Here is an 18943-nt window from a genome sequence, read left to right as displayed (position 1 = left end):
AAATATTTAGCCATTTGACATTAACTATGATGTTAGCTAAAGGTTTTTCATAGATGCTCTTACTTAGTTTAAGGAGAATCATTTCTATTCCTAGTTTGCTGGGAAATTTTACCAGAAGTGGATGCTGAATTTTGTGAAATGCTTCTTCTGTATCTATTGAGATGATCATACAGGTTTGTTTTTGTTTTTTAGCAGCTTTTCTTTTTTGTTCTGCTAATATGGTGAACACATTGACTGATTCGCAAATGTTAACCAACCTTGCCTTCCTGGAATAAACACCAGTTGGATACAATGTATCATCTTTTTTATGTATCGTTAAATTCAATTTGTTAAAGTATCACTAAGAATTTTTGACTTATATTCCTGGCAATTATTGGTCTGTAGATTTGTTTTTGTTTTCTGCTTTTAACATCTTTGTCTGGTTTTGGCATCAGAGTAAAGCTGGCCTCACAGAATGAGTTGAGAAGTGTTATATTCTCTTAAATTTTCTGGAAGAGTTTGTGCAGAACTGGTATTTCCTCTTTAAATATTTGGTGGATTCCACAGTGAAGCCATCTGCTCCAGTAGTTTCCATTGTGGGAACATTTTTAACCACAAATTCAATTTCTTTAACAGACATAGCATTATTTAGGTTATCAATTTTTCTTGGGTGAGCTTTGGTGGTGTCTTTCAAGAAATTTTTTCCATTAAATGGAAGCTGTCAAAGTACAGGCATAAAGTTGTTAATAATATTTCCATATTATCCTTTTTAATAACTATAGATTCTATAGTGATGTTGCCTCTCTTATTCTTGATATTGGAAATTTGTGTCTTCTCTCTTTTTTTCCTTATCAGTTTGGCTACAGGTTTAGCAATTTTATTGATCTTTATTGCTCTTAGCTGAATTGGTTTTCTCCATTTTTTGTTTTGTTTTGTTTTCTATTTCATTGATTTTCACTCTGATCATGTTTGTTTCCTTTCTTTTGCTGACATGGGGTTTAATTTGTTATTTTTCCCTGCTTGCTTGTGCTTGAATTCAAGATCATTGATTTGATCTTTACTAGTTTAATTTGTAGCATTATGATTGAATGCTACTAATCATTTACTAATTAATAATTCAATACTATAAATTTCCTCTTAAGTACTGCTTTAGGGCCATCCCACAAATTCTTATTGAGTTTTATTTTCATTCAGTTTAATATACATTCTCATTTATCGTTTTGTTTCTTCTTTGACCCATGGATTATTTAGAAATATGTTATTTGGTTTCCAAATATTTGACAATTTTCCAGATATCTTTCTGTTGTTAATTTCTAATTTAATACCATCATAACCACAGGATATACTTTGTATGTCTTGAATCTTTTAACATTTATTGAAGCTTGTTTTATGGTCCAGAAAATGGTCTAACTTGATAAGCATATTGTGTGCACTTGAGAAGAATGTATATTCAGTAGTTGTTGAGTGAAATATTTTATAATCATGAATTAGGTCAGTTTGGTGGACATTGTTGTTCAGGTCTTCTATATCTTACTGATTTCTTTCTCCATCTTCTGTCAATTCTTGAAGAAGGAGTTTTGAACTCTCTGTATATAATTGTGGATGTGTCCATTTCTCCTTACAGTTCAATCAGATTTTGCTCCATTTATTTTCAAGCTCTGTTATTAGATGCATAAATGTATAGGATTTGTATGTCCTTTTGATGAATCAAGTCTTATAGCATTATAAAATGACTCTTTGTTCCTAGTAATATGCTTCTTTGCTCTGAAATATAGTTTGTCTGATATTTTAGCCTCTCCAGCTTTCTTTTGATTAGTGTTTGCATAGGATGTTTTTTCCCCATCCTTTTACTTTTAACTTATTTGTGTCTTCATATCCAAAGTTGGTTTCATTTATGCACCATATAGTTGGGTCTAGCTTTTTTTTAACCAAGTCTGCCAACCTCTGCCTTTTAATTGTGATATATAGATCATTCAAATTTAATGAGATTATTATATATGATTAGGTTTAAACTCACCATATAATTCTTTGTTTTCTATTTGTCCCCTCTGTTCTTTTTTTTTAATTGAGGTAACATTGGTTTATAACATTATATAAATTTTAGGTGTACATCATTATATTTCCATTTCGGTGTAGACTATATCATGTTCACCACCTAAAGACTAATTACCATCCTTCACCATACACATGTGCTCTATTCCCTTTCGCCCTCCTCCCTCCCCCCATCCCATCTGTTCTTTATTCCCTTTTCCTCTTTTTCTGCGTTCTTTGGGAATAATTGAGTATTTCTCATTATTCCACTTCATCTCTTTTCTTGGATTATTAGCTATAATGCTTTGTTTTGTTATTTTAGCAGTTGCTTTAAGGTTTATAGTACAGTCATGTGCCACATAAGGACATTTCAGTCAACAAACTGTATATATGACGGTGGTCCCATAAGATTAGTACCATATAGCCTAGGTGTGTAGTAGGCTATACCATCTAGCCTTGTGTAAGTACAGTTTATGATGTTCGCACATCATATGATTGTTATGAAATTGCCTAACAGTGCATTTCTCAGAACGTATCTCAGTCGTTAAGTGATGCATGACTGTACACATCTTCATTGTAACACAGTCTACTTTTAAGTGCACAGTCTACTTTTAAGTGTATAATATAAGAACCTTACAATAGTATATTTCCATTTCATCCCTCCTGGGCTTTGTGCTATTGCTGTCATACATTGTACTTCTACATAAGTTATAAACCCAACAAGTCACTGTTTTTATTTTTGCTTTAAACAGTCAATTATCTTTTAAAGTTAAACAATAAAAAAAGTATACTCACTTTGGGTGGCCAAGTATACATGTAATTAGAGTCTTTTAAGGAGAGAATGGGGGAAAAGAAGGCAGAAAAAATATTGGATGAAATAATGGAGGAAAATTTTCGAAATCTGATATAAATGATAAACCTACAGATCCAAGAAGCCCAACAAAACCCAAGCACATGACTCAGGAAGAAAACTACAAAAGGTACTTTATAATCAAATTGGTTAAAGCCAATGATAAAAAAAAAAAAAAAATCCTAAAAGCATGCAGAGAAAAAAGATACATTCACAGACTTACATGTATATTTGACCACCCAAAGTTCTCCTGTAACTCATTCTCTGTTCATTTTATTTCATTTTTTTAATCTGTTCATTTTGGATAGCTTCTATTGCTATGTCTTCAAGTTAACTAATCTTTTCTTCTGCAATGTCTAATCTGCTACCAATCCCATCCAGTGTAATTGTAATTTTGATTTCTAGAAGTTCAATTTGTGTGACTTTTTATATCTACTATGTCCCTGCTTAACAGGCACAGTCTTTCCTCTAGCTTCAGGAATATATGGAATAGAGTTATAACACCTATTTTAATATTGTTGCCTACTAATTCTATATTCTATATCACTTTTGGGTCCCTTTTGGATGATTGATTTTTCTCCTTATTACGGGATGAATTTTTATTCTCTGTTTGTCTGTTAACCTGTAATTGGATGCCAGACATTGTGAATTTACCTGGTGTCAGATGTTTTTGTAGTCTGTTAAATATTCTCGAACTTTTTTCTGGGACGCAGTTAAGTTCATTGTAAACGCTTTGTTCCTTTCAGGTCTTGCTTTTAAGCTTGGTTAGGTGGGACCAGAGCAGTATTTTGCCTAAGGCTAATTTTTTTCCACTAGTGGACTTCATCAAAATCTAATAATTAGACTACTTGGGGTGACCACGATGAAGTCTACTCAGAAAATGATAAACAATACGTACAACCGAATTTTCACAATGTTATAAACCATTATTATCTCAATAAAGTTACTGGGAAAAAAAGTATCAAAAGAAAAAAAAAAATAATAACTTATGCTCTTCAAAAGATACCACTAAAAAAATGAAAAGATAAGCCATAGACTGGGATAAAAATATCTCCACAACACATATCTGATAAAGGACTTATACCCAGAATACACAAAGAACACTTAAAACCTAATAATAAGAAAACAAACATCCTAATAAAAACATGGGCAAAAGATTTTAGGAGACACTTCACCAAACAAAATACAGGATGGCAATTAAGCATACAAAGAGACGATCAGCATCATTAGTGATTAGAAAAATGCAAATTAAAACTACAATGAGATATTGCTACACCCTTATTAGAGTGGTTAAAAAACAAAAACAAAAAACTGACCATACCAAGTGCTGATAATGATGCTGAGTAACTACAACTCTCATACATTGTTTGTGGGGATGAAAAATAGTAATTTCACTCTGAAAAACTGGCAGTTTCTTATAAAGTTGAACATTCACTAAGCACACAATCCAGCAATACAATTCCACTCCTAGGTATTTATCCAAGAGAAATTAAAACCTATGCTCTCACCAAAATCTATATTCAAATATTATAGCTGCTTTATTCATAATTGCCAGAAACTAAAAGCAAACAAATGATGGTTAATGGATAAACAAACTGTGACACATCCATACAATGGAATACTACTCAGCCATAGAAAGGAAGAAAGTACTGATATACATAACAACATGGATGAATCTCAAATAATTACGCTATGTGAAAGAAACAGACTCAAAAGGCTACATATTTTATAATATAATAAATATAATATAAAATAAATTTTAATATAAAATATATAATATAAAATTTTTTAATATAAAATAAAAAAATATAAAATTCCACTTATATGACATTCTGGAAAAGGAAAAATGATAGGGATGGAAAAGAGATTACTGGTTGTCAGGGGTTGGGGATGGGCACTGGGGTTGACTACAAATGGGCATAAGGGAAGTTTTACGGGGAATGGAAATATTCTATAACTTGGTAGTGGTAGCAGTTATGTGACTGTATGTGTTAGTTAAATGCATGGAACCATACACTAAAAAGTGTGAAATTTACTATATGAAAAGTTGTACCTCAATAAACCTGACTTTTAAAGAAGTCAAAGAAAGAATTTGCTATCATCAATATTAAGGTTTTTTCTGAGAATGCATTCCAAAACCCTAGTGGCATTTCCTAGAGTCCAGTTTCAAAAACATTCTGAGCAAGGAGGACACCTTTGGAATCGGAAAATGGCTCCCTAAGTGGTCTACTTTGAAGGGACAGGACTGGGGTGGGGGTGAGGTTTGGTGGAGAAAAAAATTTGGCATCAATTTAAAATAAATTTTAGGTAAAAGTAAAATCTACTCCACTGAAAGTGTGATGGATTTAGACATTATAAAACAAATCAGAGAAATTCAGGGCACCTCATTTTCAAATCCTCCAAGTAAGGTGTCCTATGAGGCAAAGAGAACTGGCTAAGACTTGGAGACCTGAGTTCCAAGTCTCTCTTCTGAGTTACCCATTTTGATAACCTTGAATTTCAGCAAGTCATTTAACCTCTTTGGGCCCCCTTTTCTTTATCTGGTGAAAGAGAGCAGTAGACTGGTGTGGTATAATAAATATATAGTTAGTCTTAGTCCCATTCCTGGCACAAAGCTTCTAAAACCCTTAGGATTTCCTGAGTGATGGAGTGTCTTTTGTTACTTAAAAGGGGTCCCTTTTGAGCACACCTGAGTTTACATTAATGAGGTGACTTAGGGTGGGGCCCCTAGAAAGCCTCAGGATGGGGCTGATCATCAGAAAAACCAAGTGATTAGAGGGTGGGAGGTTTCAGCCCCAGCCATTGACCACTGGGAAAAGGCAGGGGCTACAGATTAAACTCTACAAAAATTCTCCAACAGAGAGATTTGATGAGCTTCTAGGTCGGTGAATATGAAGAGTTGCTGGGAGAGTGGCTGCCTAGAGAGGGCATGGAAGTTCCACATCCCTTCCCACATACCTGCCCTAACGCATCTCTTCCATCTGGCTGTTCTTGAGTTATATCCTTTCATAATAAACTGATAATCTAGTAAGTAAAATGTTTCCTGAGTTCTGTGAGCTGCTCTAGCAAATTAATCAAACTTGAAGAGAGGGTCATGGGAACCTCTGATTTTCAGCCTGTGGACAGAAGCTCAGGCGACAACCTCGACTTGCAATTGGTGTCTGAAGTGGGGGCAGGGGGATCCTGAATTCTTAGCCTGTGGGATCTGATGCTATCTCCAGGAAGATAATGTCAGAATTGAAATAAATTGTAGGACACTCAGCTGGTGTCTGAGAATTGCTTGGTGTGGGGAAACACACACACACACACACACACACACATTTTGTGGCCAGAAGTGCCAGAAGTATTCAGTGTGAGTAGAGAGGAGACATACATGAGTGTGTTTTTTCTTAGAACTGGGTAGCTCTAAGGTCTTATCCTCTCCACTCCATTCTATGCTCTTTTTCTGTAAAGTCTCATGATTTTAATTACCATCTATTTGCTCCTGAGTTCCAAATTCATACCTCCTCTGTGTACAGCTATGTATCTGGATGGCCCCCCTGGAACCTTAAACCCAGACTGAACTCCACTTTTTCTTTCCTAAACCTACTGCCACCTCTATCTTCTCTCTTTCTCAGTTAGTGGTAACACATCCACTGTCACCAAAGCCAGAAACGCAGAAGTCATTTTTGAGTCCTCTCTCTCCCTCATTTCCCATTATCCTGGCAGTTGCCAAGCCTTGACATTTTATCCTCTTGCCAATTTCCAATTCTATCCACAGCTCTGCATCTCTATTATCATTGCCCTTATTCAAGCCCTCATCGTCTCTCGCCTGGACTACTGCTAATGCCTTCCTAGCTGGCCTCCCTGCCATGATCCTGTCGGCCTGACATCCATCCTCCATGCCGACACCAGAATTGTCTTTCTAAAATACTACCAGAGCGTGTCACTCCTCTGCTTAAAACCTCTCAACAACCTACAGCAATGGTCCTCACCCTTTCTGGAGTCACAGACCCCTTTGAAAATCTTTTCACAGAAATAGAACAAAGAATCCTAAAATTTATATGGAACAACAAAAGACCCCGAATAGCTAAAGGAATCCTGAGAAAAAAGAACAAAGCTGGAGGTATCACACTCCCTGATTTCAAAATATACTACAAAGCTGTAGTAACCAAAACAGCATGGTACTGGCACAAAAACAGACACACAGATCAATGGAATAGAATCGAAAGCCCAGAAATAAACCCACACATCTATGGACAGCTACTCTTTGACAAAGGAGCCAAGAACATACAATGGGGAAAAGAAAGTCTCTTCAACAAATGGTGTTGGGAAAACTGGATAGCCATATGCAAAAAAATGAAAGTAGACCCTTACCTTACACCATACACAAAAATTAACTCCAAATGGATTAAAGACTTGAATGTAAGACCTGAAACTGTGAAACTTCTAGAAGAAAACATAGGCAGTACGCTCTTCGACATCAGTCTTAGCAACATCTTCTCAAACGCCACGTCTGACCGGGCAAGAGAAACAATAGAAAAAATAAACAAATGGGACTACATCAAACTAAAAAGCTTCTGCACAGCAAAGGAAATCATCAACAAAACGAAAAGACAACCTAACAATTGGGAGAAGATATTTGCAAACCATACTTCTGATAAGGGCTTAATCTCCAAAATATATAAAGAACTCATGCATCTTACCAACAAAAAAACTACCAACCCAATTAAAAAATGGGCAAAGGACCTGAACAGACATTTCTCCAAAGAAGATATACAGATGGCCAACAGACACATGAAAAGATGTTCAAAATCATTAACTATCAGGGAAATGCAAATCAAAACTACAATGAGATATCACCTGACGCCCGTCAGAATGGCTATAATTAACAAGACAGGAAACAACATGTGTTGGAGAGGATGTGGAGAGAAGGGAACTCTCATACACTGCTGGTGAGAGTGCAAACTGGTGCAGCCACTATGGAAAACAGTATGGAGATTCCTCAAAAAATCAAGGATAGAACTACCATATGATCCAGCCATCCCACTGCTGGGTATTTATCCAAAGAACTTGAAAACACCAATTTGTAAAGGTACATGCACCCATGTGTTCATTGCAGCGTTATTCACAATAGCCAAGACTTGGAAGCAACTTAAGTGCCCATCAAGGGACGAATGGATAAAGAAGATGTGGTATATATACACAATGGAATACTACTCAGCCATAAGAAACGATGAAATGCAGCCATTTGTGACATCATGGATGGACATTGAGGGTATAATGCAAAGTGAAATAAGTCAGAGGGAGAAGGTCAAATACCGCATGATTTCCTTCATTAAGTAGTAGATAATAACAACAATAAACAAACACATAGAGACAGAGATTGGATTGGTGGTTACCAGAGGGGAAGGGGGGAGGGAGGAGGGTGAAAGGGATAATTGGGTACACGTGCGTGGTGATGGGTTGTAATTAGTATTTTGGTGGTGAACATGATGTAATCTATGCAGAAATAGAAGTACAATGATGTACACCTGAAATTTTTACAATGTTATAAACCAATGTTACTGCAATAAACAAAAAATTAAAAAAAAAAAAAAGAAAATCTGATGAACACAATTAATCCTCTCTCCAAAAAAATAAAAATACCATGCATGTGCGTGTGCACAATGCACATGCACCCTAAGGGATACCATGGACCCCCTGAATTCCATCCAGAGTCTCCTGGTCTACATGATCAAGTCGAAGTCCCTTACCACATCACCAAAACACTCCTTACACATTACACACTGTGCCTCTGGCAACCTTGAATTTTTTAAAACTCTCTATTGAACAGTCTTCAAACAACTTTCTGAGTTACAACTTTTTAAATGATAGTTACTCTAATCCTGGAGGCCTTATCCACTGTGCTCTAGCAACCCGGAATGTAAGAGTTTTCCATCTCTTCCATGTTTCTATCTCTGTACCTTGTTCTTTGCTGTCCTTTTTGCCTGGAATGTTCTGATCCTCTCCTTTCCCTGTCAACTCTTACTTATCTTTCTAGTCATGGCTCTGGCTTCACCTCCTCTTGGAAGCCTTGTCTTATTTTCTGTGAGGGCTAGAGGCTCAACCTCTGTGCATATTTATAAATTGCAATGCAATTTTCCTTTTGTATGCCTGACCCTTTCTTGCTGACACCCCCAACATTAGACTTTGAGCTCTTAGAGGGCAGGAGCCAGCACTATGTGGCACGTCACACAAGTCTTGGACATAGACAGCGCTCACAAGTGTCTAGGACGGGCGGGAGAGAGGGAGAAAAGTCCTGTGACTCTAAATCCTAATGATTTCTTCAGATTTTAGACAGCTCTTTCTGCAAAGCACCTAACAAGAAATGCAGCTGTACTTTACAGGTATTATCTGATGAAGGGGTAAGATACTGCTTATCTCCTTTTTACAAATGAGGAACTTGAGTGCAGAGAAATTCCATGCCAGAGTAGAGAACACATGTTTCCTGACTGTGTTGTTAGCCCTAACATATCTCTCCACATTGCCCCCAAGAACTGAATCTCTAACATTAGGAACATCGTAACTCAAATAGCAAAGTATTTGAAGACTGAATTCAGTGGATATCTTAATCAAAACACAGTCATTTAAAGAAATAATGACAATATCCAGTTTTAGTGTAGACTGTAAATAATTCCTTAGAGGATTCTTGGCTACCAATTGACCTTATAATGACAGCAGTGAAAAAATATTTTTACTGTTTAACCTAAAAAATAACAATAGTTCCTCTTTTAAGATCTTATGCAATTCCTCTAGCCACAAAAGAACAGTGTGTGTGTGCACTTTATATTATTTTTAAATTTCCTCCACATGTGTTGGTACCCATAAAACAGAGTTGCATGATTCAAATTAACGACCATCAGCGAGTTCAACAAAAGCTTTCATCACTTGAGGACCACTGATGATATAGAAATAGAAGGTATCAACCAAAGGTAATTAAACCATCTAGATATAAAGCTCATAGACCCCAAAAAGACAGAAAAATCTTCAGCCACATAACTATGGCTACCTGAGAAGTGGCTAAACTTTTGTTGGAAGTCAGGCTAAAAATCTTAAGATCACAAAGTCATCTGATGAAAACCAAAAAGCTCTACTCAAACACCTACTGTGAGATTCATAAGAATGTGCTATTTCAGAGTAGATGAAGGATAGAGCACAGTACCAAGACCAACCGAAGCAAATTATAAAGCAGCTAAGCTAATTTTCAGCCCTTCAACTTCCTCTCTCCAAATTCTTACTCTTATTCTCTGCAAGCTCCTCTTAAAATCAAGAAAAATGATAAAATACAATACTTCTGAGATTATCTGCTTTTTGTCAAATCAGAATCTTTACCCAAAGATTAAGGCAATATCTGGTGGGTATTCGGGAAGTCAGCAAGATTGTAATCTAGAACATTGAATTTATCGATAAGGGCTCTTGTCGCACTGCTTTCTGAGTTTCATTAGAGAATGACAAGAGGAGAGAAACAAAAAGAACTGTGAAGAAAGGGATGAAGCTGAGCCATCCTGTGGGCTTCTCAGGTGAGCAGGAATGCTCTTTGGGAGGAAAATGTAGTCAACAAGTTTGTTCAAAGAACCATGTAGAAAATTACTTCTTCACAAGACATAAAAGATGGTCATATTTAACTCTGAAACAGTCTGTTTGTTTTATTTTAAATAGAAGAGCAGTTTCTTTCCCACAACTATTAAATTCAGTATATCCATGTTTAAGCAGTTTTAGGGGACAAAAAATCTGGGATTCCTATTCTGACCTGGTTGAAGCTCCCTTCATTGAAGCATGCTATTTTTCATCTATAGATATTTAGTGATTATAATAACTGTGTTGGAAGGTTTAACTGAAAGCAAGCTTTGTGTTGAAATGCTTTTCCTGGGGAAAGGCAAAGACCATGAGCTTGGATTTCTTAAACACAATGTAATTAGCTATTTATATGTAAGTTCCCCCATCCCCATCTCTTTCATCTTTGTACCCCTGTGTCTAGCACAGAAATAAATATTCAACCACAGTTTTTCAAATAAAAATTTTTTTCTTTCTCATATATGCTTCCTCTTCATTTTTCTTATCTGAAGTCTTCCCTGGAATATGGGCAGATCTTCTCTCCCACATTTAATGTCTCATTACCTGGTATTTTTTTAGTTAAACAACAGAAGAATTCAATAACAACAAAATCTTTACTGATAACTAAGTTACTGAAAGTGCCTTTTTAGTTATAAAAAGTAGAGTTATTCTTTAATGGAAGGCAAGTAGTTCACAAGCAAGCCTAGGAGGATAATTTGCTATAGATAGACGTGAAGTACCTAAGAAGAAATGAATAGGCAATCTATACTTGGATGATGGCAAAGATTAGAACTAGACTTTTAAAATCGAAGGAGACCTTAACATCAGGTCACCAGGTCTAGTGTCCTATTCAATCCAAAACAATCTTTACCTAGCATCCCTTCCCTCCACCTCCTCCTGAACCATTCCCCCTTAGTCTAGCAGTATACAAGAAGGTAAATAAAGTAAGATAAGCAACAGGGCAAAGGATGGCAACTGAAATGTGTAATCCAAGGCTCTGAATATGAATTTTCTGACACCAGTGAACGAGGTATTATCATAGTTACGGAAATATTGAAATTCTCCTCCTCCTAGCCAATATCATCACTGAATGCAATTAAGGCCATGGAGAATATGTTTCCACTCTTTAAATACTACTCAGAACGCTTCATCATTATTCATGAAAGGTAGAGCTCACAATATAAGGGAAATGGGGCTTGCATCTTATAATTCAAGGAATTTAAAGCTTTTAAACATTTTAAAGTCCTCATTCTTAAGCTTCTCGCTTTATGCTTGTTTACTCAAGAAAATCAGTAATACCAAGTATTGGCAAAGATGTGAGGAACTGGAACTTCCATACACTGCCAGCGGGAATGTAAATTGGTATAACCACTTTGGAAAACTGACAGGATCTATCAAAACTGAACATATGCCTTCCCCTGTGATCCAGGAATTGTACTCATGGGTATAATCCTAAGAGAAATGGGTGGTTATGTCTGCCAAAAAAACATGTAAAAGAATGTTCACAGCAGTATTATTCATAATGACACAAAATTGGATGCAACCTATATGTTCTTCAACAATAGAATGGAAAAATTGAATAGTATATTCATACTAAAGAATAGCACCCAACAATTAAAAAAAAAAAACCACTGCTGCTGAGAACAAGGTTGAATCTCATAATCACAACATTGAGTGAAAGAAGATGGACATAAAAGAGTACATAGTGATGGTCTGGTTTACATGAAGTTCAAAAACAGGCAAAACTATGGTAATAGAAGTCAGAATGGTGGCTACCTTTGGCGGGTATCGACTAAGGGGGAGTGTAGCTAGAATTGCTCTATATCTTGATCTGATAATGGTTATGTGGGTATACACATATGTAAAAAGTAATGGAGTTGTATTAAGATGTGTGCATATTTGCTGTATACAAATTATACTTCAAGAAAAATCTGAAGAGATGTAGAAATTTCTGACATCATTCCTAAATATAAAAGAATTCAAATGCAGCTTAAATATAGTTGCAAGTACTGATTTTTATACTTTTAGAAAGCTTTTGTATGCTACTGAAAAATTCACTTACTACTTAATGTCATACATAACAGAAAGCTAACTTTATTGTATTAATAGACTCTGAAAAACATATTGTACCATACATTTGAAATGGACCTATTTACCAACTAGTAAAGATAAAGTTTAAGAAATGCAAAATGTCTTGTTTTCCCACTCATTTTCCCCCTACATTTCTTACTCTATATTTCCGAACTATTTGTAACAAAAACTATTGGAAATAATTCCCGCACATCGATATTGCAAATATTTTCTCTATTTACCACAGGAATTTTGGAGCTGGTGGAGACACAGCCGGATGCCCTCACTGGACAGAGGAGGACACCGAGGCAGGGGCAGTGAGTGCCGGTCCCAAGGTTGCAGAACTAGGACAGGGACCTGAGACTCCCGGGCTCCCTGAACTTTGTCTCCTTCACCCCAAATTCTAATCAACCCTTTCATCTTTCCAATAAAAGAACTGGATCTAATAGAGATCCTTTTTTTTTTTTTTTTTTTTTTTTTTGCAGTAACAACTATGGTACCCAGTAGATTATTTGGGTACAGTCCTCCGAGTCCTTGCAAAATCTCTTGGGATTTAATGCCAGGATAAAAATCGAGTCTAGGCGGAAGGGGCAGCCAGTATTTTAATATGTAAATCCTGTTTGCATAACATTTCCAAAGTAACTTTTCTTTGATCCAAGCGAAATTCGGCCGGGGTGAGGGTCGTTATTCAGGATGACTCGCTTTGGGGGAGAACGCGGGCGCATTTCCCCATCAAAGTTCACTCCATAAATCAAAACCTCAAAAGAAGAGTTCTAGACGCCACCCAGGAGTCTACGGTATGCAGGGTCGGGCGAGGCGAGGTCCGGCACCTGGCGCCAACCTCGGGGCGCAGAGCGCGCGGGCCGAGTGAGCGGGGACGGCAGGCGGGCGGTGCCGCCCCGGGCCCCGGGCCCCGCTTCGGCGAGGCCGCCCGCGGAGTCCGGGCCGCCGTTCGGGACCGCGGCCCGAGCCCGAACAGCAACGATAGAGAACCAGGCTAGCAGGACGTGGGGTGGGACGAGCAGGGGCCTCGGGCAAGTTCTGGGCGAGTCGGGAGGGCGCGAATGAGGGGAGGGGCGCGGGAGCGAGGGAAGGAGCGAGCGCGGGGAGGAGCGAGGCGGCGGGGACGGAGAAGGCGCGCGCCCGGGTCCACAGTGCGGGATGGGGGCCGAGGGCCGCGCCGGGGGCTGCGGGGCTGCGAGCGGGCGAGCAGGGCCTTACCGAGCAGCGGCAGCCGGCCGCCACGGCGCGCCAACGCCGGCATGGCCTCCGGAGCCCGGGGTCCCCAGGCCGCGCCGGCCCAGCCCTGCGATGCCGCCCAGAGCGGCGCGCCCCGCGCTGCAGGTGGCTCGCTTAAGGATGCGCGTCACCGACCGCAAATTCCCTCGGACTGGTGCAAAGTGGAAGGGGGGAGGATCCCTCTCCCCACCGCCAGGGGCCGAGGCGGGAGCGGAGAGGTTGGGCCGAGCCGGGGAGCCGGTGCCTGGCGCAGCGCTGCGGCCGAGCCCACGTGCCCGCCGTGGTCCGCAGCCCGCGCTCCGCGGCGCCCGGGGCTCCCCGACTGTGGCGGGGGAGACTGGGCGCGGTTCCGCGGGGGAAGTCGCATGGGTTCCGCAGCTCTGGCTGAGGAGAGGAGCTGCCTTGCCTCCGGGAGTCCCCGAACTCTCTCGTTTGGATCCAGTGTAGGGACAGCAGAGAGCCAGAAACCGTCCTCCTCGCGCGCGGGGGTCTTTGAGGCCCTATGATGGGAGCTAAATCCGCGCTACAGACCGGCGGCTCTGGCCAGCGCGCGGGCGAGCAGAGGGTCGCATTCCACGCTCGGTGGATCCTAATTGCGGACTAGATTTCTTTGTCTCCCCCTCCATCTCCTAGGAGGCCCAGCACCCAGTCTGCAGCGCTAGCAAGAAAAACAGGCCCGGTTTCGATGTCAACCAAGGCAATTTGGGAGGCGAAAAACCAGCCATAGAAACAAAAGCAAAACAGTGCATCCCAGAGGATCTTTTGAATTACACACTCCATAATCCTTGTTCTTCATCACATAATATTTCAAGTTGAAAATTATTTTCTTTGCGATAAGTTGAAGATTGGAAAGCCCTGGATGCCTGTTCTGATTCTTCCCTTAACTAGCCCGTTGACCTTCACAAGCCACAAGCCACTTGCCCTCACAAGTAAATGAAAGGAGTGGATCAAATGGTTTGTAATGTCTCCAAATTCTAGGAATTCCGTTCTTTCAATTATTTTTAATAATTTTCTAATAAAGCATGATAATTGACAGTGTTCATTCTTGGCCATACAATCCTTTTCCTTGGCTATAGTCTATAGTACAATCATTTTTCCCCTCCAGAGCATGACAGAAACTGTAAAATTGTCTACCATGATGCAGCCACTATGGAAAACAGTAGGGCAGTTTCTCAAAAATTTTTTTAAAAAATTATTTCATGATCCAGCAGTTCCACTTCTGGATATATACCCAAAAGAATTGAAAGCAGGGTCATGAAGAGATATTTGTACACCCACATTCGTAGCAGCATTAATCACAATAGCTAAAAGGTAGAAGCAATCCACATGTCCATTCACAGAAGAATGCATAAACAAAGTATGGTATATACATACAATGGACTATTATTCAGCCTTAAAAAGGAAGGAAATTCTGACACATGCTACAACATAGATGAACCTTGAGGACATGCTAAGTGAACAAAAAAAGAAATACTGTATGATTCCACTTATGTGACTGACTTAGAGTAGTCAAATTCAACGAGAGAGAAAGTAGAGTGGTGGTTGCCTTGGGTTTGGGGAATGGGGAACGGCGAATTGTAGTTTAATGGGCACAGAGTTTCAGTTTTGCAAGATGAAAAGAGTTCTGGAGATTGGTTGCACAACAATGTGCATGTACTTAACGCTACTGAACTGTACACTTAGAAATGGTTAAGATGGTAAAGTTTATGTTATGTGCATTTTACCACAATTAAAAGTTTTAAAAATTTTTAAGTGTCTGCCTTAGGTCAGCCACAGAACTAGAGGATGAGGCCTGAATTAAGTGAGACATGAAGAGATAAAAGCAGTGGAGCAGGCTGGTAATGGGGGGAAAAGGGGGCTAGTAAGCCTTCCAATTGCTAAGATCTAATGCATTACCTTTTATGTATAGCTTGATGACTGCAAGCTTTAAAAGAAACCGATGATTACAAGTTTGCAAAATATCAGCTTGCATGGAGCACTGTTCAAGGACACAAAATCATGAAGATATTGCTGCTTTTTGAGAAAATCTTAGACACAAGGCAGAAATCTCTGGGAGAAGAGGCGGTAAGAAGGGAGAAATTAGGAATGGTTTCTACGTACATTTGATTTTCCCTGGAAAATGGTGGATAAAAATAATTCTAGAAAGAGCAAACTTTATGGACTGAAATATTTTGAACTATAAGGTATAGGCTAACATTTAGAAGGTGAGATAATGCCCATCATTCTTTAAAGTGTGCCAAGAGTCATATCTAATATGATAATATGATACCTAATTTATTCCTCCAGGCAACACATTATCTCTACATTATTAGCTCTAGATAATGTAGAGCTACTGTGTTTGTTTTTGGGTTGAATGGAGTGTCTTGCATTAACTCTACAAAGGATATATATATATTTTTTTAATAATTTTATTTATTTATTTTTTCCCCCAAAGCCCCAGTAGATAGTTGTACGTCATAGTTGCACATCCTTCCAGTTGCTGTATGTGGGACGCGGCCTCAGCATGGCCGGACAAGCGGTGCGTCAGTGCACGCCCGGGATCCGAACCCGGGCCGCCAGCAGCAGAGCGCACGCACTTAACCGCCAAGCCACGGGGCCGGCCCTACAAAGGATATATTTTATCTAGATTTTTACCACCATAATGCTTAGCTGCTACATAGCTGTAAGTGGTCATGCATCTTATGAACATCTTTCTAGACCTTAAATTACATAAATATCCCCCCTCCCACTTCAAACATTGTGACGTATTTTCAATGACAACCTATAGGTGAAATGCTTTAATCTCATTTTTAAAATACAAAGCTTTAAGTTTTCCTGAAAATAAGAGAGAAGCAAAAGGAATATTTGAATAAGATTCCTGTAAATTCAGTTTAAATATCAACTATTAGTGCAATTTTACACATCTTTTATTAATAGAGAGTTTGAACCCACCAACTGGCAAAATCTGCCAATACTAAGTGTTGCAAGAATTCAGAGCAATGAATAACTCTCATCTCCTGCTAGTGGGAATCTAAATAGGTATAAGCACTTTGGAAAATAATTTGAAATTACTTACTGAAGTTGAACATGTGCATACCCTGCATTCAGCGGTTTCACCCCTAGATAGATAGATAGATAGATATAGATATATATATATACCTTAGAGAAACTCTACACATATGCACCATAAGACACATACAAGAATGTACATAGCATTATCATTTGTAATATTAAAAAACTGAGGACAATCTAAATGTTCACTAACAAAATAGATAAACTGTAGTATATTCATACAATGAAATACTATACAGTATAACAGTGAAAATGAATGAGCTGCAGTTACCTGAAACAACATGGAAGAATCTCAAAAACATAATGTGGTGGTGGAAAAAAAAAGGCATAGAGTAGTAGACATAGAGGCAAAACCAAACAATATTCTCTTTAGGAAAATATTCATAAGGGGTATAAAGAAAGTGAAGGAATAATTATCACGATACTCAGCTTAGTGCTTATATCTAGTATTGGGTGGGAAGAGAAGGAGATTTACTTGGAGAAGGCAAACAGGATTTCTAAGGTATTGGCAATACTCTATTGTTTTTTAACCTGTGAGGTGAGTGCTGGATGTTCATTTTATTATTATTCTTTAAAAAATATAATTATTTTTATACACTGCTAAATGATGTATTTCACAGTAAAAGAAAAGGAAGGTGACACAACACTTCCACCTATGAAGTAGTCTAATCCAAACAAACAACATTTAATCTGATTAAGATCCCAGATCCAACTATCAATTTATAGGAAATATATGAGACAGTAGAACATGGTAAACAATGACACAAGAATACAATCATAAATTCCAGACCCTAAGAAACTGCATAGAACATATACCTAATTTCTTCAACAAAAATTTGTAAGAAAAAAAAGAGAAGGGCCAGCCTGGTGGCATAGCAGTTAAGTTTGCATGCTCCACTTCGCCAGCCTGGGGTTTGCAGGTTCAGATCCCAGGCATGGACCCACACACCATTTATCAAGCCATGCTGTGGTGGTGTCCCATATAAAGTAGAGGAAGACAGGCATAGATGTTAGCCCAGGGCCAATCTTCCTCAGCAAAAAAGAGGAGAATTGGCAACAGATGTTAGCTCAGGGCTAATCTTCCTCAAAAAGAAAAAAAAAAAAAGAGAGACAGTTGGAGGGATAACAGAGAGAGTAAAAGAAACCTAACAGATATATCAAGAAATTGCAATGTGCAATGTAAGGATTTTATTTGGGTCCTGATGCAAGCAAACATACTGAAAAAAAATACTATATAAAAGAATTGGGAAATGTGACCACTAATTTTATCTCTGACATTAAATAATTATTATTTTAAAAAATTATGTGTTTAAGGATATTGTTATGTATTTTTTAAATAGTTCCTATCTTTCTAGAAGCGCATATGAAATATTTACAGATAAAATGATATGAAATGGGAAGGTTGAGAGGGGAATACGGAATGACAGCCAATGAGTACAATGTTTCTGTTTGGAATGAAGAAAATGTTCTAAAATTAGATTATGGTGATGGTTTCAAAACTCTATAAATGTACTAAAAACCATTAAATTGTACACTAAATAGGTGAACTATATGGCATGTAAATTAGATCTCAATAAAGCTGTTACAAAATCATATAAAGTCTGAGACTGTCTTCAAAATAATTTGATGTGGGAGGTTTGAGTGGAAGAATCAAAATTGACCATGTGTGACTAGTATTGAACTTGAGCCATAGTTAAATAACCTCATTGTATTTTTCTTAGAAATTTTCTATAATAAAAAGATTTTCAGAAACAAAAGACCGAAATAGTGAATTAGTGAAGTCATCCTGAATTGCGGAAGATAACTATCCTCCCTTAGACATCATCAGCTGCTCTTTACTGTCGTTTTACTAACCTACCTAAATGAGATGAACTATAGCATGACCCTGGAAACTGTCTCCAAGATGCAAACTCGGTGGCACACAGGTGAACTGCAAAACACCTACTGCAGAACTTTGTGACAACTGACAGTTCTTTGTGTATGTCTAAGATGATTTCAAAATAATCATCTCCTTAGAATTCTTGGCAACAGATAGCGTATTAGTTTGTTAAGGCTGCTATAACCAAGTACCACAAACTGAGAGGCTTAAACAACAGAAATTTATTGTCTCACAGTTCTGGAGGCTAGAAATTCGAGATCTAGGTGAGG

At 38.3% G+C, this 18943-nt stretch overlaps 1 protein-coding gene across 1 annotated transcript in view; it reads right to left on the bottom strand.

Moving 5' to 3' along the window:
• Window positions 1-13800, bottom strand: part of FLT3 (fms related receptor tyrosine kinase 3) — an 83244-nt gene extending 69444 nt beyond the window's left edge. Inside the window, exon 1 of the mRNA XM_004435287.3 lies at window positions 13727-13800. Coding sequence (XP_004435344.2) covers window positions 13727-13769 — 43 coding nt within the window. The 5' untranslated portion in view covers window positions 13770-13800. The remainder of the gene's footprint in view (window positions 1-13726) is intronic.
• Window positions 13801-18943: the final 5143 nt, after the last annotated feature.

Source organism: Ceratotherium simum, chromosome 10 (assembly GCF_057802395.1).
Source record: "Ceratotherium simum simum isolate JZ-2026a chromosome 10, ASM5780239v1, whole genome shotgun sequence".
NCBI lineage: Eukaryota > Metazoa > Chordata > Mammalia > Perissodactyla > Rhinocerotidae > Ceratotherium > Ceratotherium simum.
The sequence above is the reverse complement of the archived record's forward strand: the minus strand, read 5'-3'. Positions and strand labels throughout refer to the sequence as shown.